The 23,198-nt window shown below is 39.2% G+C and overlaps 1 protein-coding gene across 4 annotated transcripts; it reads right to left on the bottom strand.

The window, feature by feature from the left end:
* Positions 1 to 524: 524 nt before the first annotated feature.
* On the bottom strand, positions 525 to 20,837 carry LOC146476322 (uncharacterized). Of its 4 annotated transcripts, none has more exons than XM_085114887.1 (3): positions 20,710 to 20,837; positions 9,068 to 9,159; positions 525 to 2,176 (listed from the first exon to the last, which is right to left on the bottom strand). In XM_085114887.1, exon 3 carries the CDS (start codon positions 2,104 to 2,106, stop codon positions 907 to 909), a length of 1,200 nt encoding a protein of 399 aa, XP_084971013.1. In that variant the 5' UTR covers positions 2,107 to 2,176; positions 9,068 to 9,159; positions 20,710 to 20,837; the 3' UTR covers positions 525 to 906. The 4 variants fall into 4 exon arrangements, with proteins under 4 accessions (XP_084971013.1, XP_084971014.1, XP_084971015.1 ...); XM_085114888.1 differs by lacking the exon at positions 20,710 to 20,837 and adding an exon at positions 13,481 to 14,043; XM_085114889.1 differs by lacking the exon at positions 9,068 to 9,159.
* Between the last annotated feature and the right edge of the window lie 2,361 nt (positions 20,838 to 23,198).

The raw sequence follows: 23,198 nt of genomic DNA, 5'->3' as shown, positions 1-23,198 counted from the left end.
TTCAGGAACTCAAGGTAAAGTATTTTGGGGAAATTAATTTGCGTTTACTAAATAAATAATCATTTTAGAAAAAATCATTTTTTGTCAAGAAATACCAAAAAAAAATATATGACCTACCTCCATTTTATCCCCAAAAGTAAGCAAGCTTATATCCATCGTGTTGGAAACTTGTGTAATTTGGCAAGGCCGTTTGAACGTTACTGCAAACTCTTTTCGGCTAAAGTCGCTGTTGTCTTCCGAAAAAACAATTTCTCACTGTTCTCTCCCCACACAAAGGGCATGTATGTATTAAAACGTCGCATGACAATCTTAATCGGAGCGAAAACTTTTCCGTGTTTTTGTTTCTTCCCCGAACTGAGCGAAAACCAAACACAGAAGGAAAGAGCCAATCACAGAGCAGATTAGAATGAGGCATTCTTAATTCTGGTAACCAACCAGAAATGGCGTTGTATCGAACTTTACCAGATCTCACATTTCGACATTCCCGAACCGACGACTGAGATCGGGGTACGAGATTAGAAATTTAGAAGACCGCATCGCTTATTTAGCGGTGCGAATAACTACTATTACAATAAGGTTTCATCAGTTTGGCGTAGCAACTCGTCATTCCGCCTTTTATTGACCCTTTCGCTTTATACTGATGAAACAAACAATATTCGACCGCAGGCTCAACTGTAATGACAAATGTAACTCCCTGCTGTAATGAGCAGCACTACAACACATGTGATGACTGGGTGTTCTCGTGCCAATGTGACTTTTTTTTGTCCCCTCGATATGTCTTCTACATACCGCGAGTATAAATCATCATAGAAATTTTTGGAATGCCGTGCTTTCGATTCGAAAAGATAAACTTAAAAAGTTTAGCTCTGTTGTTTTTTCATGTTGTTTGTAAGTCTTCCTTTATGTTTATGGTATCGCTGGACGAAGTGGTGAAACACTGTTACGGAATCTATTTGTGATCACGTTTCTCAAACAAGCTACTGAAAAACTGATTCTGTTGTTAAACACGATGAAAAAGATCACGACACACATGCTCACTTCAAGCGCCCGCAATGAGGTCTGTACAGCGTACCATGGCCATGCGCGAGGGATTTCACCGAATCCGAACTCGATCACCGAGTAAATATGTACTCCAAGAAACAGCAAATTGAGCGCAGCTGTGATAAAAGCAAGGACCCGAAGCCTTGATAATCCTGTGTCACCATATATCGCCGCTGCCGAGTTGTTAGAAATCTGAAATCCAACTAGGAGGAAACCAGCTGTTAGGATCAGGCCAAGGATTAGAAAATAAACATGGCAGATTATCAACAAAATGAACCCTTTCTGGGTGAATAGAAGAAGGAGATCTGTTATTAGAACCAAGACTAAGTTGCAAACCGTAACTCCCAGCGCTGTGGATAGTTTCTGAAATCGTGGCGGAGCAAGGTCCATCTTTGTTACGTCCGCGAATACCAGCAGCAATAAGCCGAGTGCCGTAAGGACGCATGGGAAGCCTAATGACCACGTGATGTACACACAGAAGAAACCCAGGGTTCCACGCGAGCTGTAAGGATCAGCAAACATGATAATCGCTCGTGAACAACCAAGAAATAGTAATGACAGATACAAAGTCAGCTTCAGTGCTTTTATACCATGATTGGTGAGGACATCATAGACAATCCCGATGACAGAGGTCGTAATTATTATTACATACAGCACAGCAAATAGGTAAATGTGTAGGTCCCACGCTTTTCCCCATGTTTTCAATGCACTCGGCCATTCGGGTCCAGGCTCCGGGTTTGTGTCCACGGTTTTCTCAGGTTCAGCTGAACTGGTACTTATGTCACGTGGAATTCTGAGGGATCTTTCAGGATTCGCGATCATAAAATGGCGGCTAGTTTTTGCATTTCGATGTTGCTGCCTGTTGGATGGAAATTCATAGTTTTCTTTCCATTCCGACTTTAAGAAGTGTCCTTGCAATGAATAATATTTTCTCGGCGTCAGGAACTGCTTCCAGGATCTGACGTATTTCTGCGAACTACCCTGAGGCTTGATTGTAGCAATGCGCTCTTTGCAGAAGATGATGATTAGAAGCAGCAGCAAGCGCCAGTGTTTTTGTCCTGGCATAGTGTTTTAAGCTGGCCTGGAAATCTAGAGCCTCATCAGGTTGTACAATTCCATCTTGCTAACAAGTTTGCTGCGAAGAAATATTATTGAACGGTTTAGTCTCAAATATGACTAAAATCGTTTCGAGGAGTGCCCACATTCACGTTTTCACAATGATCGTGACCGCTAAAAGGTCCTATAACTTATCCAATCTTCACATTTTCGAGCCTTACAAATTCAGACAGCAGCTCTTGAGGAAACAAAGGCTTTCAGTTGAAAGGTACTTTGAAATCAAAACTAAACAAACAAGAAAAACAAACCTCTCTTAGGTGCATTAAAATTGCCATTATGTCTGTATTCGGGTACCAGAAAGCGGGATTCGGGATTTCTTTAATGAAAAAGAAACGGACCCGTGCAATCTGGTCTACATTTTGATCATTTATTCCTCAAAGTCAACTGTATCTCTTATCATCTGTGTGATCTTTTGGGCTTAAAAGCTGGGGCTAGCTCACAACTTTCTGGTGTCAGCCAAGCATCGAACTAAAAATTAATGATGATGATTGAATTTGGCCAAAACCGCGTGTAAGTCGACCTCTCGCTCGAAATTCGACTAACATTAAACGTCGAAGGTAGACCTGTCGCAATAACTCCCAGCGCTGTGGAGTATGGAAAACTTTTGAATGCAGAGGTCCAAACAACGCAGGAATTAAACTTGCTGGTAATTTTGTAGGTAATTTTGTGGAGTATAGTCTATGCTACAAAAAGCGATAGGGAAACTCCTGAAAATTCGGCTCGCAAGGCAGTGCCAGAAATAATTCACAGGGTGTAATATAACAGACATTAAATTGAATAGGCCTTATCACGGTTTTCGACGCCATTTTGACGAGTAGGCAAACAGGCCCGAAATAACAGTGGTTGTATGGAAATCCGATGTCAAGTAATTTTTATAACACATCGCTTCTGAAAAATTCATGAGTTGGAAAATTTAGGCATTCACTATTTATCCGTAACGATAAATAACTGAGGAATATAGCTGTGCTAGAAAGCATCTAATTGCGTTTTGACATTTCCATACATTTGTCTGTATAGCGAACCAGCCGTAAACTGCTAAAAAAATTTTCGCGGGAAAAAAATACAGGGAAATGATCGAAAGTTCAAAACATGACTAGACACTTTCTGGCACAGCTACATCCCTCCAATTTTTTTTTCTTAAAATCCTTTTCCTAGTGCCAAAAGTTTTCAGAAGCGACACTTTATGAGAATTATTTGACGTCTGATTTCTATACAAACACTGTTATTTCAAGCGGTGAGGGTAAAAGGCGGATAGAGTTTGCGGAATGGAATGTGGAAAGACGTGCGGAATGGCATAATTATGCAAAATAAGAATTGCGGAATGACATAATTATGCGAGATACGATTTATGCATAATGACTCACAGAAATACATTAAACTGAAAAAGCGCGCCGTTTTTTGGGCGCCAATTTGCAAATACAGCCTTTTTGTAACCATTCAACCGAAGAATGCATCACAAAAACCCAAACGATGGTATCTTCGAATTCAAACTTTTTTCCTTCGATTCTCATCGCATAGCCGTTGATGCAACATAGCAGCTCGTGGACTTTTATCGTTCGCGAGTGAACACAAGATTTGTAATACATTTGCATTAAAGAGGTTTGTTTATTTACGTAACCTGGTTTCCATTTCCACACGAGTCGTCCGCCATTACGGGAGATGTATACAACTCAATCGAAGGCTGGTTAAACTTGACATGTTTCAAGCTTTCACAGCGCCTCGCAGGAAAAAAGACGTGAGTAAAGAACCGCCTCTGTTTAATTTTGAAACGATTTATGTCGCTTGTCGAGGATTTATCTGGTTATGACGAATGTGTTGTGAAAATACAAAACTGAATGCAAGGCTGGCACTACGGCAAAGGGCAGATTTATTAGTGGCTAATATTTCGACTAATAATGTGTTGTGGTTCGGTCATGCTCATTTCCGTTGTTTTACGTTTTATATTAATCAATTTATCATACACAGCCAAACACACACACACGCAAATAAATAAATAAATAAATAAATAAAAACGAAAATAAAAATTTAACCGCAATCTATACCGCAGAACTCTTTCCCCGTATTTTGACGTGTAGATTTCGGTTTTTTATTTTCGAAGGAAGGATCTTGATGAAACAAATAAAATTTTCAACTCCAATATTTTATCAGAAACAATATCTAAGCAATTCGGGAAATATTTCCGCACAGCCCCATACATTATTTATCCATGCACAACTGTCACACTAACACGACGAGCGTGAGAACAGAGTGTGTGCCAAATGTATAGATAATTATGCATGGGGCTGTGCAGATACCTTGACGCAACTCGTACTAAAAATACTGTAAGAGACTAATGTCACTTGAAGCCTACTTTCTTGTATTGTACTGGTTATCCAAAACCGTAAAATCTCGGTTTTAGAGAGGAAACATGGAATTCAGTCCACTTTGGAGAAGAGAGGGGTAGGGGGAGGGGAACTGCAATAACTGTTGCAACGTGTTGAAATAACACCCATGCCCATTTTTAACCATGAATAGTGCATGTCCCTCTGACTTATAAGTGATGGAATCACCTTCAGCGTGTATACTTTACAGTTAGAAGAACTTGCAAATAAATCATACTGATAACATCCCAAAATATTCCTAAGATAGAGAAAGCTTCTTCACCACTGTAACAACTATCATCCATCACAATGGCTGAACAATCCAGTCACATTGTATTTTATTTTCAAAGTATAAAACGTGTTACCCCAAACATTGTTTATTCTGATCTTTGAAGTGGGTATCTAAGTAGGTGTTTCAACATTATGCTAGCTTATAGTGGGGCAAAGCCTTAAAGAATATGTTAGTATTATATACTGGTTTTTCGGCTTTTTTTTCTTCTTATTTTACTGACCATTTTGTCTGATACTTGAACTGTCTCAGACAAATAAAAACTAAAATCGATCAGTTTTTAGAATTTGCTTTTAAATTTTGGCCTAATTAAATGATAATGCATCTTTGTTGTATACTGGCAAGGTTCCACATTAAATATATATATTTTTTTTGACATTTTACAAACTGTAAGCAAGAACAGCACAACATCGCTTTGAAAACGATAAGTTTGTTGAGTTGTTTTCAAATTACATTACATAACTAAGGGACCGATCGTTTATTACGTCCTATGGGGGGGGGGGGGGGGGCGGGCGGGCGGTGTTTTTCTAAAAAATCGAGTGTATGAAAACTTTACCCCCCAAAAAATCTTTCAAACAAAAGTTTTACCCCCCACTGCAATGACAGTTTGAAAATTTTACCCCCCCCCCCCCCCCCCCCGCTAAGGTTGGCCTGGCGGTTGAATTGTTGAGAAATTCCTGGGGCCTGTTTCTCGAAAGCCCGGTAACTTACTGGGCCCGTTTTTCGCCGATTACAGAACAATTACAGACATGGTACTTGGCCAATGTTTTCATAGAATAACATGATTTTAAAATTTAGTTTTCAAAGCTGACAAAAATTGACTTCTGTTAAGAAACATTTGTCACCAAAATTACTTATTGGGCCCGGTAAGTTACCGGGTCTTTCGAGAAACGGGCCCCTGGTGACAACGCTTGGTTACATGCGGAAGTCGCTAGCTCTCTGAATCTGAACTGGCAAGAGAAACAATCAGAAGTTAGGCGAAATTCAAGTAAGGGAACGTACCTTAGAATGATGTTTTGTTATTGCTGGAGTCTATTCTTCACGGTCCTCAAAAGAAGGTACACAGAGGGTCAAAGCAGCTCGGGGTTTGAGAGCAGTACAGGAGCATTTGATGTATGGATGTGGATCAAGGATGTGGATAATTATATAGATTTTGAAGAAGCCTACAATCTCTATTCGTCTTTTGTTCAATTTTTTTGCCCAGAGAAACAAGCCTTCAGAGATAAACTGCTTGATGAAATACACGGTTTGCCTGTCTATGTCATTACTCAACCTATTACGTGCAAGAGCTTTGTCGCTCTGAAGAATAGTAGCGATATGGAGAAGTATCTAGTCGATTTTACCCCCCTCACTTTTCGTACAAGGTACAAAATTACCCCCCCCCCCCCACATCCCCCAAAAAGAGCTCGTTTAACCCCCTAGGACGTAATAAACGATCGGTCCCTAATTATGTCATGAACAACTCATTTTTTTGCGTGAAAACAGCCTTGTTTATATTATGCTTAAGTATCTTCAAACTTTATGTTAAATGAAGATACTATTTGTAGAGTTTTCATATTACAAGCGTTATATATGTGGACATGGAAACTGCTATGACAACTAGAATTACCAGCTAAAGTTATGGTGGATATAGTTTTGGTTGTCATAAGAGAGGATCAAGTATATGTGTGGGCTTAATCCTCTAATGGTCTTACATGACTTATTGGAATGATGACGATTCCCCTTGGTTTATTTTTAGGTCAGTCATCAAGAATCATAAAAATTAATTTTTAAAAAAATTATGTGTACGTAAACAAAAAACAAAAAAACTCTGGTTGTATCGTTGACCTAAAAAAAAGTCATAAATAGTGAACAGCTGGGTATGTATCGGAACATGTAAGGAGAATTCATACTTTTGATCCTCTCTTGCTTGTTGTTGTTGTTGCCAAACGTTAACTCCATGTGAACAGTTAGTTATTATTGCTCTACACCCCAAGGGGAAATTGGAGGTCAATTTTAGGGCGATGTAAAAATGCTTGTCCCTGACAGGGGTTGAAAATGTGCAGTTTTGTACCATTGCGGTGGAAATCTGAATCTCTCCTTTCAAAACCTCAAAGGAAAGCTTTTCTGTTCTGTGCAATGAGGAAACTGCTTGATTATTTCAATATTTTGTTTTGGTAACCCTTAAGGAAACTACATTGGGGCCACACCTATGCCAAGAGAGTCTGGTACAATTTAGAACATTCTGTTCAACATTTTTGACGGCTTGTCCCTTCAGTTTTATGTAAGAGTCCCCCCCCCCCCTCCCCTGGGGTGTAAGTGTGGTTAGATTACATGTTTGTAGAGCTACTTGAGTTACTGTTGTTGAGCTACTGAGCAATCCAATCATTTATGGGTTTACCTCTGCGAGACCTGTGATACTCACCAATCAGATAAAACAAGGAAAACCAAAAAAGTCAACAATAGGTTGAGTCTAGGAAAACTTCACAGGCTCTTGTAATGAGGCACAGACCATAATCCGGTAAAATTCCGGTTACGGGTGGGGATACGTAAAAAGGAAATGTCAACGGCTTTTTTAGGGGCAAGGGGGGAAGGGGTGTTACGTGTTTATATAAAGATCAAAGATGGGACTATAGGTGGAAGAGTGGTAGGGGTTTATCACGGAATAAAATTTTCGTTTACAAATAGATGGCCCAAAAATCGAGGCGATTTATTAGCAGGGGAGGGGGACTTAAAACCGGGATTTCATGGTATGGGATAACCAGTACAATACAAGCTTATATCGATTTTTTAAAATAAAAAAAAAGGAAAAAGAAAAGAAAGTAGATAAGAATTACGGTATGGTATTAATTACCGAGGCTTCAAGTGACATTAGTCTCTTACAGTATTTTTAGTACGAGTTGCGTCAAGATATCTGCACAGCCCCATGCATAATTATCTATACATTTGGCACAGACTCTGTTTTCACGCTCGTCGTTTTTGGAAGTGGGTCAGTGTGACAGTTGTGCATAGATAAATAATGTATGGGGCTGTGCGGAAATCTTTCCCGAATTGCTTAGATATAGTTTCTTATAAAATGTTGGAGTTGAAAATTTGTTACATCAAGATCCTTCCTTCGAAAATTAAAAAACCGAAATCTACACGTCAAAATACGGGGAAAGAGTTCTGCGGTATAGATTGCGGTTAAATTTTTATTTTCGTTTTCATTTATTAATTTATTTTTTGCGTGTGTGTGTGTGTGTTCGGCTGTGTATGATAAATTGATTAATATAAAACGTAAAACAACGGAAATGAGCATGACCGAACCACAACACATTCGTCATAACCAGATAAATTCTCGACAAGTGACATAAATCGTTTCAAAATTAAACAGAGGCGGTTCTTTACTCACGTCTTTTTCCTGCGAGGCGCTGTGAAAGCTTGAAACATGTCAAGTTTAACCAGCCTTTGATTGAGTTGTATACATCTCCCGTAATGGCGGACGACTCGTGTGGAAATGGAAACCAGGTTACGTAAATAAACAAACCTCTTTAATGCAAATGTATTACAAATCTTGTGTTCACTCGCGAACGATAAAAGTCCACGAGCTGCTATGTTGCATCAACGGCTATGCGATGAGAATCGAAGGAAAAAAGTTTGAATTCGAAGATACCATCGTTTGGGTTTTTGTGATGCATTCTTCGGTTGAATGGTTACAAAAAGGCTGTATTTGCAAATTGGCGCCCAAAAAACGGCGCGCTTTTTCAGTTTAATGTATTTCTGTGAGTCATTATGCATAAATCGTATCTCGCATAATTATGTCATTCCGCAATTCTTATTTTGCATAATTATGCCATTCCGCACGTCTTTCCACATTCCGTTCCGCAAACTCTTTCCGCCTTTTACCCTCACCGTATTTCAAGACGTGTTTGCCTACTCGTCAGAAAGCGTTCAGTCGTGTTTTGAACGTTCCATACATTTGTCTGTTACCGAACCAGCCGTGAACCGCTACTAAAAATCCCGGCTAAAAATAGTTCGCGGGAAAAAAATACACGACTGGACGCTTTCTGGCACAGTTACATCCCTCAATTTTTTTTTCTTAAAATCCTTTTCCGAGTGCCAAAAGTTTCCCATTCATGAATTTTTCAGAAGCGGTGTTTTATGAAATTATTTGACATCGGATTTCCATACAAACACTGTTATTTGGAGCCTGTTTGCCTACTCGTCAAAATGGCGTCGAAAACCGTGATGAGGCCTATTCAATAACAAAACACTCTGCTAGAAAGGTTATGCCATGACATACCTTGCAGAATTGAATTCTTTCCATTTATAAATAAAATGTTTTGGTTTAAGTTTAACCACGAAGAGAGCTTGTGTGAGGCCTCCTACATTATCCTATGAAAGAAGAACAAAAAGTGACTCTAGAAAAGTTCATTATCGTTTAATCATTAACGTGAACAGTATTTGCACAGCTTTGGAATTTGACGCGCGTTGGCGATGATTTCGGTCAATACAGTGGTATTAATTCAAACACGGAGCAGTTGCTGACGCTAATATAGAGGGCTTAATATTTTTCATTTGAATGATGAAAAGTTACTCAAAAGCTAAAAATTACATGGCATGAACGAAAAAATAGTCTCAAATAAACCGTAAAAGAAAAGATATTCTGAGTGTTAGAATTCGAAACACACCCTTGCTTGAACCTACTAATCTGCCCAATTACATGTAAGAGGCACGTGTAAATTAGCCATTACCTGCTTACTGAAAATTGTAATTTTTAAGAAGATTACGACATTTTTTTAATTTGTAAGACATGTTTCGATGTTACAAACATCATCGTCAGTTACAGAATATTTGAAAACCGTTAGGACTATATAACAACTAAGCGAAACATGCATAATTAATTATGATTAAGTGACAAAAATAGAGAACATATTTGAGTGAGTAACAAAGTGTTGGAAAGAAAATAAAGCTGTCTCGACCTTACTGAAAATTACTGATTAGATAACGTCTACCTTGCGCTACGGGCAAAAAGCTGCGTTTAAACACTTTGAGGAGTTATAGAAAAACACATGGAGGAATTTCTGGGATGTAGAAACGACTCAATAAAATAGTAATGAAAGCAAATGAACAACTTCAAGGTAACAAAAAAAAAACTTTGCCTTTTATTACAGTTCTTATCATTCATTCATTCATTCATTCATTCATTCATTCATTCATTCATTCATTCATTCATTCATTCATTCATTCATTCATTCATTCATTCATTCATTCATTCATTCGTTCGTTCGTTCGATCGTTCGTTCGTTCGTTCGTTCGTTCGTTCGTTCGTTCGTTCGTTCGTTCGTCCGTTCCCTCCATTCAAATGGGTTGGGTATCTAGATTTATCAAATATCGACAAAATTTGGCCAAAATGTTTGTCACACATTAATGCACCAAACAGAGTCAGACTTTTGCGAAATTCAAAATACCTTTTTTCCAATAAAAGCTCATAATTGATAATGCCTTGACCGTACAGCGAAGACTTGAGATGGCGGGAAATTTGGATTCTGAGCTTTTATCGAAATTTATTGGGTATTTCCAGACTACCTCTTGGTATTATCGTGTACGCTTTTACGCTTTTTTGGACAACCTTTTTCGAAACAGCTGTATACATCAAATACTGACGAAGCTTCGGTTTCACATGGAAGAGAAGAGCCAGGTTTACTGTCCTTTATCTTAACGATTCGGGCCTGACACAAATTCGAGTCGAACTCGAGCGAAGAAGTTATTTGAAGTAGCTCGATCGTCATGAAGTCGAAATTCACGGCTCACGAGATACTTTTACTGGGACACACTAGCAACACACACCAAACAAACAACAGTAAGCAATTCTGCTGAATTAAATGAACAAGTGAAAATAAAAATAAAATAAATGGGAATTTCAGACAGTGAATTCCACAGGGTGGCTCTTCTATCCACTGTTTCCAGATCGAATTGGAATTTGGAAATGTTAGTTTTTGCGGAGGGAGAAAAACCGGAGTATTAGGAGAAAACCCTCGGGGGAAGAACGAGAACCAAGAACAAACTCGACCCACATATGGTGCCGCATCCGGGAATCTTGCTTCCCAGCCTTTGTGCCAAACAAAAAACAAAAAATAATAATAATTCACTGAACACTAACGGTAAATATTCATGGTGCAACACTTTAAGAAAAACTGTCGTGGTCGCACATGCAGACGTGGTACAAACAAAGAACACTTTTGAGTCGGTGGGAAAAAGCGGTTTGGGGGACAAAGTCAGCTAGGAGAGGCTTGGGAAGATTTAAACATAGGATATTTCGAAAAGAAATGTAGTCGATCGTGCTTTGGCAGATTATTTTTGTTGAACTCTAACGAAGTAATCATTTGAAGTAGCTCAATCGTCACGAAGTTGAAATTCATTGCTAACGAGATAACTTTTGTTTACGAACACACACTAAACAAAAAAGTGAACTTTTCTCCTGTGAAATAAATGAACAAGTTAGCCTTTGCCTGCGCCTCCCATAAGGCATAGCGGTCTTAGAGCCAAAACGGGGAGAGTGAGTCGCCATGTTTGTTGGGGTCTTGACAATCTGCGAGCCAGCAAGCCAGCAAGCCAGCAAGATAGCGAGCCATGCGAGGCAGACGTACGAGGCACTCAGGTTAGCCTGAAAAGCACTCAGGTTAGCTTAAATAGCTCCCCGGTTAGCTTAACCATTAGCATTTATGTTGGGGGTTGTTCATGCCTTGCATGCCTTGCATGTTTTGTTTATGCCTCGCACGCCTCGCACGTCTGCCTCGCATGCCTCGCTGGCTCGCATGTTGTCCACACTCTGTTTGTTGTTGTTTACATTAGTCCGACTGCGTATTTCCAAAAGCTCCTACATGATGTAAGTTCTTTAGTCGCAAGGAAAGACAATTCAGTGTTTGAAATTCCCATATGTTTACCTTTGCTTGTACATTTTCCATTTTAGCGAATCGTGCAAAGTGTATGTGGATCTGACCTGATCTCGATTTTTGGAGTTTGTGAATAAATTGTGGATTTGCCGGCGACTACAACAGGTTTTTTTTTCTACGATTAGACCGAGAGAAAGTCAGTAATATTCACTTCCTCCACACTGGGGATGGAATAAAACTTCGTCGAAGAAGCTAGTGTCTTGGTCTGTCCATGTCAACTTCTTCTCATTTCACTTTGTTTGTCCCCTCCTTTTCACGACTGTTTTCGTAGAGCTTGATTTGGACGCCATCTTGAAACAGGCATCCCAAGAAACCTTGCGAACAAATAGAACTCAGTCTCCCTCATATCAAAACTAAGTGAAACACCGTCTTCGTTTTCCGTATAGAATTAAATTTAGGGTAGAATTATCCGTGTAAGACGAGTAAATTAATTCAAATCAATTCAAAGCAAAAGTTCACCAAATTTTAGGATAATTGAGATCACATTTCCAAACCTCCTTCCTTTGTTTTCTCTTCGTGAGTTATTAATGACTTTGAGAAATTTTCACCTTCATATTCTTTACATGTATTCAAGTGTATCACATAGAGGATATTACACGGCCGCGCGGAGATACGAAATTGGTCTTTCATCGCAGCTTTCAACTACCCTCACACAACTCGACGTCGTACGCAGTTTTCCTCTTTGTATTCGGATTTTCTTGTTCTTCTACGAATTCGATAAGTTTCTTATCTGTCATCTCGACAAATCTGCTTGTACTTGTCTCCATTTTGGAATAAACTTAACTTCGACTCGCGAAAAGACCAACTCAAAACTCCCAAAAGACCAAACAACCGCGAAACGGCGGAAAACCCTTCGGAAAACCACAAGTGCTTGACAGCGCGCGAAAATACTGCGAGCTGATTGGTCAAAAATGATATCACACATGTGTGGATAAAAGTGATATCGCCACTGGCGGGATAGCGCTTTTATCGATTTGCTATCACTTGGTATACCACTAAATTTTATATAGTAAACTAAAGTAAAACAAGTTTTATATACCAATCGGAAAGTGCCAGCGAGCAAAACTGCTTTCAGTTAGACACAGTGCTTGAACACAACGCATGAAACAGTATTTAACAATAAGCAATTAACAATTAGTCCCCAATTAGTGCTCTGCTCTAAAGACATTGACGCTTAAAGCCGCCGTTACACGTTGAAACTTTTAGCTGAAACTTGTGTGCAACGGCAAACGAGACCAGTTTCACGAAGTGGTGTTACACGGTGAAAATCTTGTTTTTTCACCACTGCGACCATTGCGAGCCGTTGCAAAAGTAGAAAGCAGTTCTACTTTTCGTGAAACTTGTCTCGCAACGGAAGTTCGAAAAAGTTTCACGAAACCGACAATGTTACACGGCGCAACGCCTGCTGAAACTTGTTTCGCAGCGCCGTTGCACACAAGTTTCAGCTAAAAGTTTCAACGTGTAACGGCGGCTTAAATAGTGATTTATTTTTATTAGGGCTGGTTAGTCACAAAAGAAAAAATTGCTGATGATTGTGTTTCAAGGGATAAGTAAAATTTCCTTAACCCAACGTTTCCTGTGAGTATTTTTTTTTGAGTTTTTGCATAATTAAATTTTTACCAAGAACAGATGCATAGTAGGTAAATAAATCCGTGGTAGAAAAACAAACACCTTAGGCTTCCAAAATGAACTTCTTTTTATACTGGGATAGTTAAATAAACATTATCTGATATAAAAAAGTAAGACTAAATTACACGTACCGGTTATCGGTTCAATCAGTAGGCGTGGACCCATTAACACGTTACAATCTGCCGGATGATTCATTTTGCTGTTGGCATAGCGCAGGGTTAATGCATGTTAAGACGCATGTACGTTTTGCAGATCTATGACACTTCGGCTTTGTTCAAAGAATCGTTCGATCAAAGTCAAGATGAGACGGCTTTGCGTAGAAGTAAGTGGACTTTAAGCAAATGATCAGTTGAGCTTAAACAGTTGTTGAAAAGCAAATGAACGCTTTCCGTATTGTAGCGTTTTCCCAGATCTTTTAAAATCCATTTGAAGTCCGAGGTTCAGTTTGGTTTTTGAGCGGAATCTGCGTTGTGTCTTGGAAATCGAAGAACTCCAAACGCGAAATGGTTTTTCGTTGCTTTTAAGACCTCCAGTTCCTTCCAGTTTGTTTTTGTAAGCAGTCGGTTTGTTCTGCGATTCTTTCGCTCTGTCAGTACGTTAGTTGAACCTCTCTCAAAATGACTTTACCTGAAATTCTCTTTGAATGAGCGCTTTGGATTCGATTCAGTAAATAACACGCCCGATGTGATTTCAAGTAGACGACAAGGAGAAGGAAGCTAAGTCACGTACAACTTGCAAAACGTAAAATAAAATGACGTCGGCGGGAAGGAATACTGTATTCTCATTGGCGCTTACAAAAATAACCACTCGTTTTAGGCCCTTGAGATTGTCAAATACTTCCTCTCTACTTAATATCTCAGTTGCGCTAACCGCAAATCACTTTACGCAAAACCTTGATGGATTTGAGATTTTTTCTGCCTGTTATGAACTTGCCACCTCGCTACTCTCTCGTTTTTGCTCGGGTGGCTCGCTGGCAATAATTTCTTCTTACAGAAATTAATGTTTTACGGTATTAACACGAATCAGCGGAGAAAACTGGCGTGATATTTTGGGGGTGTGATTTTTTGCACTTATTCTATCCCAAAGTATGAATCTTTATCCAAAATAAGAGATGGTCTTTCTTAGTCTATTAGCAAATTTCAATGAACTCAACCTTTCTTTAAAAATGACAGTTTGAGACACTTTGTGACATTAAAATGAGGTATTGGCTGTTCAGTCGTTAATCCTTCTTCTACATTTCTCTACTGCTTTCTGCGGCTGTTTCCGAAGATATTCCGACGGACTTCGGTTTTAACCTCGGCGGGAATCAAACCCACCACGTCGACTAATCTCGTACCCAGATCTCACTGCTGGTTTGGGTATCAGGTGAAAATGACCGTAAGTTATCTGGGTACGAGATTAAGCCACGACCTGAGTTACGAGGCCAGAAAATATTCAGCTATTTTCTATTCATTTATTACATTTATTAAATGCAGAACATCCTGCCACATATATTTCTGCGCTGACTTCCAGCGTTTCCAGGCGAACTAAATTAAAACTTGGTATTAAATCCACCATCGAAATCCACGGTCAAACGCTCTAAACCTTCGGTAGTGAATTTTCAGTGATGATTTTAAATGCCCTTATTTGTTGAGCGAAAACGGTAAACTGCTTGGTAACCGTTCCCGCATAAATGTCTTCGGATTTACCGATGTGTGTAAATGGTTCGGAATCCGAATATCCTTTAGTATGAACAGCTGCGAATCCGAATACTCTAAAGGTAATCAATCCGGAAACATTTATGAATCGGAAAAAAAAATCTGGTGATATTTTACTTTAAGACGTTCGATAGAGTCCTTTTTAAATTATAAGCTCTTACTCTACTCGTTGGTTAATAGGTACATTTTACTGGTATGCGTGGAAGCTTCAATGAAGATAATTTTAAATGAGACATTATCACTGTCTGATACGGTGTCAGCATCGAAGAGCCGGCGAGAGCCGTCGGTAATGATCCAAAAGAGCTTCTTGACATGATTTTAGAAGGCAAAAATGATCCGGATGGAATGTATAGTGGGGAGAGTGATTTGTATCGTTAGCTTCAAAATGAGAGCGAAGAATCGAGGTAAGCGAGCAGTAAACTTTCACACGTCGTCGCCTCGCTTCGCAGCTGCCACGCAATTGACCAAATAGTCTTGAAATGCGATGAAATACTACTTAAATGGCTTGTCACGCTCGAAAAACCTTGCTTATTGCATGACATAAATATTCGAATTCATATTTGGGAGTGTAGAGCTCAATATCTTTGGTTGGAAACCTTTTTTTAGCGACAGAGTAAAATAACTTGGTTCAATCACGCGTCAACATCGAGTTACGGCCGGCGTCCTCGATTTGTATTCGATTTATGTGAGGATCATTAAAAAAATTATCCTGCGAAATCGCGCGGAATATCGCCTGATACTTAGCCGACGAGGCCGTAGGCCGAGTTGGCGAAAATCAGGCGATATTCCGCAAGATTGCGCAGGATAATTGTTTTATTATTCAACACATTGATAACAAAACACAGGTTTATAGCAAAAAAGCTGGAGGCGATCTTTATTTGTCAAAAAAGAAACTTGTAACATTTTCCCGCGCGCTGACCGGCATGAATGAAAGTGACAGCTTTGTTCAAGTTTGAATGCAATCGAGAGCATTTTGCATGAAATTAAAAAATTGAGTACTCGTCTAGTGCGCCAATCGCTCCGGCAAAATTTTCCACAAATTTCTTGCCTTAAAAGCTAAAACCAAACAGTATTTTTAAGCTGCGAAGGATTTGTTGTGTCAGCCGGGCCGAGTGAACAGACTGGAAAAGCTTTTAAACGATTTCTCTTTGTTTACTCAGGTCCTGGTTTACAACGCATGCAATTTCACGATCTTTCCTCAGTGGTTTGTCAAACGCATCTTGTGCCTTGTTGCTTGCAAGAACTCTGGATCTTTTATGAAATTAAACGGTTTTTCAAGCCGCTCTGATGCTTTTGAGAATAATTGCTTTGTACTCCGTGTCTTTTTTGTCTACCAGAAAGCTAAAATTTCTCGAGACACTTCAGTGCGAGCTCGGATTTTCTCAGGTGGTTTTTTCCATCTCTTCAAGACGAGTCGAGATCTATTTTAACAGTTGCGAGAACCAATCTAAGGAAATACATGTACTGTTTGTACTTTCTGAGCCCTAGAATACGGGAAAATCCAGAAGTCTAGCGAAAAATATATCAAACGTTTTTGCTGAACTGTAATTTGCTAGTTCATAAACAGGAAGGTAAGCAGTCGTTTTTGCACTAACCATTGCAATTCTTAACAGCAAACTTGGTTGTCTTCTTTGTGTTCAGTACTAAACAGCGTTATTAATAGTTTGGTGTTCTAGCGAGGTCGGTACTTTTTGAAAGCGCTCTGCAATTTTTCTCGATCCCCGACGCACGAAAACTACGTATATCGCAGGATATCTGTTTTGTGCGGGCGACGTATATTGAGTTCACCATGACCATATTTGGGCAGTGTGACGATGTGTTGAATAATAAGTTGCAATATTTTGCAACTCTCACAAAATAATGAATGAACATTGACCTTTTACTTAATATATGCCTCGTTAAACATCCCTTGTACCTAAAACTACCAACTAGTTGCATCCGTTTATTGATAATAACATAACAAAATCCGGGACTTCTCACAATTATCATTTACCTGTACATCAATCCTCTTGTAACAAGAAATGAGTGCAAAATAAGCAGTTGATGCCCAAATGCAACGACTACAGTTGTATAATATATCTTCTGCGTTCACAAGTTGTTCATAAGAGCCTTTGATTCCCGATCTCAGGCTATAAAAGAGGTTTTATCAAACCTCCAATCTCGAATCTATCATCGTTTTGCTTTGTAAACTAACCCATACCAAAAACTATTCAGCTATTTTTTATTAATCTCACAACTTAACCTTTAGAGACAATCCAAAATCTAAGAATGATGGATAAGTCGAATTAGCACTTGAATGGCAGTGTACGTTGAAGTTATAACTGAAAATCGCTGGCGTTGAAAAAATTAAAAGAAAAAAAAAAAAAAAACGCTTAAACCGCGCACTGATGAAAGCAATTCCACAGCTTTCTTACAGTCCTTTGTGTAATGAAATAAGCCTACCAGTCCAATTGATACTAAACTGACCATTTCCTTTGCGGGTGGCCGCTGTGATAACGATTTAAAAGAGCTTTCCCTCTACTTTACCTGGAATTCGATGGAGCTTCATCAAAGGGGCTTAGGGTACCTTTTGCAAGTTAAACTCAAGTTCTAGCGAAGAAAACCTGTGCAAAATCACATATAAACAACTTCCTCCAAGAAACCGAAGAAAACTATGTTTTGCTCGCTAGCAGTGACGTCATAAACAGCTGTCCACTGTTGCAGTTTGATTCTCGGTTTGGTCTCTATCATGTCGCTGTCGTGTTAAGTTTTCCACGCAGTCAGATCAGCCTTGCAGTTATTTGTTTATTTTTGGCTGATTAGATCTTTTACAGATTCTGTGTAGTTTATTCTTTACTTTTATTTTGGGCCGTAGATCTTCTTAGATCCGATATGTTATTTTTTTTAACAAAGTTTGGCCATGTGCTTGTGAAGGAAAGTTCTGTCTTTCGCCACTTAACTTATTGCGACAGCGACGGCATTTCAGATGTTTTGTTCATTGTTTATAGACATGCGCTATGACGTGGGCAAACGTCTGTATTTGGGCCCATCCGGAATCATAACAACTTGCATTTGGTAGACAAGTGAACCGCGTTGGTTGCTCTACTTTTTCCGGCTCTGCTACACCGTGCTGATGAGAGCCAACCAGCTCGAAACAGCTGTCCACGGTTGTATTTTGATTCTCTGTCTCGACTCTATCATGTCGCTGTCGTGTTAAGTTTTCTTCGTAGTCAGATCAGCCTTGCAGTTATTTGAGCTACAAACTCACTCTCGTTTCCATTCCCTCTATTCCAAGAGCACGATTATTTTTCTGGATCGTTTCGTAACGCTCTCGGATATCTTTGAATTTCACCTTTTATGTATGTATTTTTCAAAAAGTTTGCCTAGACCGTGACAGCTGGTTTCGGCAATACGCTAAATATTTATGAGAAGTAATTTCCAAGTTTCAGAGTAAGAATTTACTCAACACATTCTGTTTTCAGCGTATCAGTAATAGTTCATTTTACAGTTGTGCGCTTAGTAGCCTGGCCTTTGAGTGGAAACCAGGCTGGAGTTGAATGCTTTTCAACGGAAATGGTGTACAGCCTTGCCTCAAATCAAAGGCCAGGTCAGTAAGCACACGAATTTAAAATGGGCTATTGTACGTTTGATCGAATTCTGATATATGAACTTCATTTGCATTTCAAAACTCTTAAATTTACCTATGAGAGACCAATAGACGACTTTGCACTAGGCCCGTCAAGTATCCCCAGGGAGCCCCTAAGGGCTTGCTCAGTAAAGAACGCGTGTGCAGTCAGCAAGGAAGACTTAAAAAATAACACATTCTCGGTATTGTTTTAGCCATAATTAATAAAAGGGAATGGTTATGAAGCCTGTCAAATTTCTTTGTTATATGTTTTTATTAGAATTTTTGGCCTTCACAGTGCACAGACGACAATAGATTTTGGAATGTGTTGGAGCAACTGACCAGCAGAAACGTTCGTGTTAAGATATTCAACTGTAGTATGAACATTCAAACAAAGGATTGTGCACTGTCGTGGCCCTTCCAACATAAATCGCAGCACAATTGTTTTCATGGCAAAGTTTCATAACCAGTCCCTCAATTAACTGTTTAAGCGTTCTTCGAATTGCAAAAGATCGTGCAACATGACCGGAGTGAACACTCTGTTTTTTTTTTTATATAGGAACGTCTAATTTTGTAGCTGAGGCTGAACGTTCGGCTTATATTTTTTGCGATTTGAGGCTGAAAACGTTCTTAAGATGTTCTTAAATTATGAAGTATACACTACATGTATTTCAGGACCAGGAAACCTATCAAAGTGCACTGCCTGCTGAGATATGGTATCAAGAACTGCTGATTATGACAAACCGAGATGTGTGTCACCATTTTTAATGTTATGCAAAACATGCCCTTAAGTATTTTGGTTAAATTACATTTGTTACCTTGATTTTATGTACAGATTAGAAAAATAAAAAAAAATTCTCAATCGACTCAGCCTGAGGAATGTTTTTAATACGTTCTTAAAATTTTGGTTAATCTCAGCCTCGACGATCTTATAAAAAAAAGGTTCTTATAAAATAAACAGAGTGGATATCGACAGTCCGCGATAGCACATCACGTTCGGAAAGAACTGTGCGTTTTGTGAAATATTTGGGCCAAAAGAAGACTGATAACGAGACATATGCTATCTTTTTTTCTGCGGAACAAAGCCGAATAAAAATTAAGCTCGCTTCTTACAATCGGCAAATTTCTCCTTTGTATTTCTCTTTATGAATTATTAATAAGCTTGAGAAGAAATCTTCTTGTAGGAGTTGAAACATACCGTTTAAAACAATAAAAGGTCAATAGTTTGCACAACTTCAAAATTCAAAAATGTTGAAAGTCGAAGATCTCGCAGCGGAAGCAATTATGCGATGTCAAAACATTAAAAAAAATAATAATAATAAATAAATAAAAAATAAACATTTACGCTTAACGTGAACCCGGGTTGCATTACACCCACGAGTTTTCAGTTCCAACCAAATTCACCAGGCCAAACGTATTCTAGGTGTGTTTACTGGAAGAATCAGGTCTGCACAAATTTCGCTACTTTCAGTCATATCCCAAATAAAATGACTGAAATATCCACCTTCCCACCCCAGACGCTAAAAGGGTTCAAAATGAACAGAGAGTCCAGAAACGTGCATTTGATGGACTATCCAACAGTAGGATTTGACCTGAAAGCTCAAGGTCAGAAAGCGCTGTCTTGGCTCATGCATAAGAACAGTTTTTCACTGAAGGACAGAGATGTTACTCTATACTTTGCCATCAAGATATTAAAAAAACAGAGACAAATTGAACTCAGTTGGGAGTCTATATCAATTGACGACAATCTGAATTTTACCTGTCATATCAGTCCTTTCTGTACATGGGCTAGCCAGAGAAAGTCGGGGCCGGTCAATGCTTCTTCGAAACTTTTAAAATACCCTGTAATTTGCTAACCTATCACTATACAAGTCTTTATTGCCATTTAATATGGCATTTGTTAAGTAATCGGACAGAATGAAGTTAGAGCGTATACAAGGACGCGTGCTGAGAGCATAATCATAAACAAACGAGAATCTCTTAGGGCTGGCTGCCTGCTATGCTCCTATATCATACAATAGATATCTACAAGATATCACTTATTTAAGCATGGACTTACGCCTGAAAGTATGTCTGTTCTGCTTTTCCGTGAAGGCTCCAGATATTTGCTTACAAATAGAGGGATAAAATTTGACTGAAATGTCGGCTAAATTCGCCCGTCAATTGTACAGCGCAAATCGATTTTGTTGATTTAAGAATATGAACGTGACCGAATAAAGCGTCATGAGATCTTGTTACAAGCTCGTTCCCAGCGGGGGCTGAGTAGGAGAGTACCCTATTCAAATCAACAACTGATTGGATTTGCGTTGCAATTGCCCGATAATTTCACCAGAATTACGATCAAATGCGACTCCCCTGCGCCGAGTACTGAGGAACAGCGATTCTATATTGCCACGTTTCAACAATTACGCTCTAATGACGGCAAACATTCTATCAGACACCGAAGGCCTGTAAGGACATTTTATGGTCAAAAATAAGCAAAGAGAGGCAGGAGTGTCACTACCCTGCGAGCAGAGGCCCTTTCGATCTTCCTCTTGAAAGATCGAAGGGCCTCTGCTCGCAGGGTAGAGTGTCACGGCATTTGGTTCCCCAAAACAATGTCAAGTAGAGTGACGTCACTATTTGGTACTGATTTAGTCCCAATCCCGCGACATTTTTTAAAGGAAAAAGCGAGTATTTTCCTCCCGAAAAAAACTGATTTTTCAAACACTTCAGATAATTTTTATTCCTAAACTAGAAATACGTGACTCGCAAAACCTCGCGAAGCTGGGGCTGGGTGGAAAGCCCTCTTTACTCGTATTGTAGCATCAAATGAGGAGATGAAAAGGTTTCTGAACATGACAACTATTTTGATGAGCATGGTCTTTTCGTACTTCCACAGGCTAGTTTCCGGTTAAATTTCTATTTCTGACGCGATGAAATGTACAACGGGCGTGCAGGGCTGTCGTGTTCGATGAATTTATTTCCCACGGAAAATTATTTTACCGCGGCCACCAAATGTGTAATTTCTTCAATGCAATCTTTCACAAAAACGATTTCTGGAAGAAAGGGAAAAGATTCTGGAGAGATAGTTCTGTATCCAGGGAATATTGATGAACATTGCAGTTGAAAATTGATCCGGCACGCAAACTTTCCTGATGTATGCAAATTTTGCTCCAGACGACGCCAGACAGCCTGACGTCATTCATACTTTGTTTTTCACCGTTGCTAGGCAACATTGCGGACACCTTCAACGAAATATACATACATACATACATACATACATACATACATACATACATACATACATACATACATACATACATACATACATACATACATACATACATACATACATATATCTGAGCTGATTTTCCAGAAGGTGGCTACAGAAATTGACGTTTTTGTTACCTTTTCTTAAGATATTTATTTATTTATTTATTTTTTTTTTTTTAGCGTTTCTTATTGAATTTCACATCAGTAACTTAATAGATTACCGTGGTCATTAGCGAATATTTATAAAACCAAAATATTTTTCTCCTACCTCCCCCCCCCCCTCCTTCCCTGATTTGCTAACCTAGCCCCACTCTCTCTCAAACGTTTTCTAACCGCGCAACGATTTGGCTTTGAATTCGGCGCGCGCTCTGAGATCAGAACTAAGTCATTAGACCTAGCGTTTCGTTTGGCTTCCTGAAGCAAAGTTTTCCTGAGGACATCATTAAGTCTAGTGAGGGAAGAAGTCTCACGAGTGCAGGAACTGCCTCATCTAATATGCTTGCTACCAGTAGTCCTCTTTAAAGCTAAACGAGTAATTTTCAGTTACTCGGGCTTGGACTATTAAAGGCTTGTATATTGTGGGCTTTGCTTGAGGAGGTGACAGTCTTTGGCTTTAAAAAGTAGGTCTTAGGGATGAGTTCTATTCGGGCAACGTGAAATTTTCGCGAATTTTTCACTCAGCCAAAGACTTAGTATATTTTTGTGGTGGAAAAGGGCGCTAACCCTTCCCTTTTCAAATGTTGATTTCAACATCCGGGATATAAGCTGATATGGAAAACACTAGCAAGAATGGGCAAGGATTTTCTCTTCAAGAAGCGTGAGTTTGAAAAGCTATTCTATTATTTTTCGCCGTTATAACTGTAGCGTTGTTAGGCTAGTCATCGATTAGTCGGGAAGTGCGATTTTGGTCGGATTTCCGGACTCAATGTCATAAATAATTTCCAGATGTTCGTTCGGCGTGATTCTCATTACGTCTTGAACTTATAATTAACACGGAAAATCAATTTAAAACGCTGGTTTGCCCCGATTAAGCCGATTCTTTTGTGGAAGGCTAGTCTTGAGCGCTTAAAGACCGGGTTTTGGTTGAGATTTAAGATGCGTTGGCGCCGTTAATAATTACCAAGTGTCACACTTGTTTAGTCGGATCACAGGTCATGTCTCATTTCACTCGGGTGTCAATGTCACGTCTAATTCCAAAGAAAAGCCCCTCTTTTCTCTTTCATAGTATTTCCTGACCTTACTTTCTTGTGATGAACCGTAACTGGAGTATTGTTAATGACTAGCATATTCCTT

Source organism: Pavona decussata, unplaced genomic scaffold (genome assembly GCF_977016875.1).
Source record: "Pavona decussata unplaced genomic scaffold, jaPavDecu1.1 SCAFFOLD_78, whole genome shotgun sequence".
NCBI lineage: Eukaryota > Metazoa > Cnidaria > Anthozoa > Scleractinia > Agariciidae > Pavona > Pavona decussata.
Note: the sequence above shows the minus strand (reverse complement) of the source record. Positions and strands in the feature narration are given on the sequence as shown.

Excerpts from the sequence above, each read along its gene's own strand:
- LOC146476322 (XM_085114887.1), bottom strand. The coding sequence starts at position 2,106 with ATGCCAGGACAAAAACACTGGCGCTTGCTGCTGCTTCTAATCATCATC.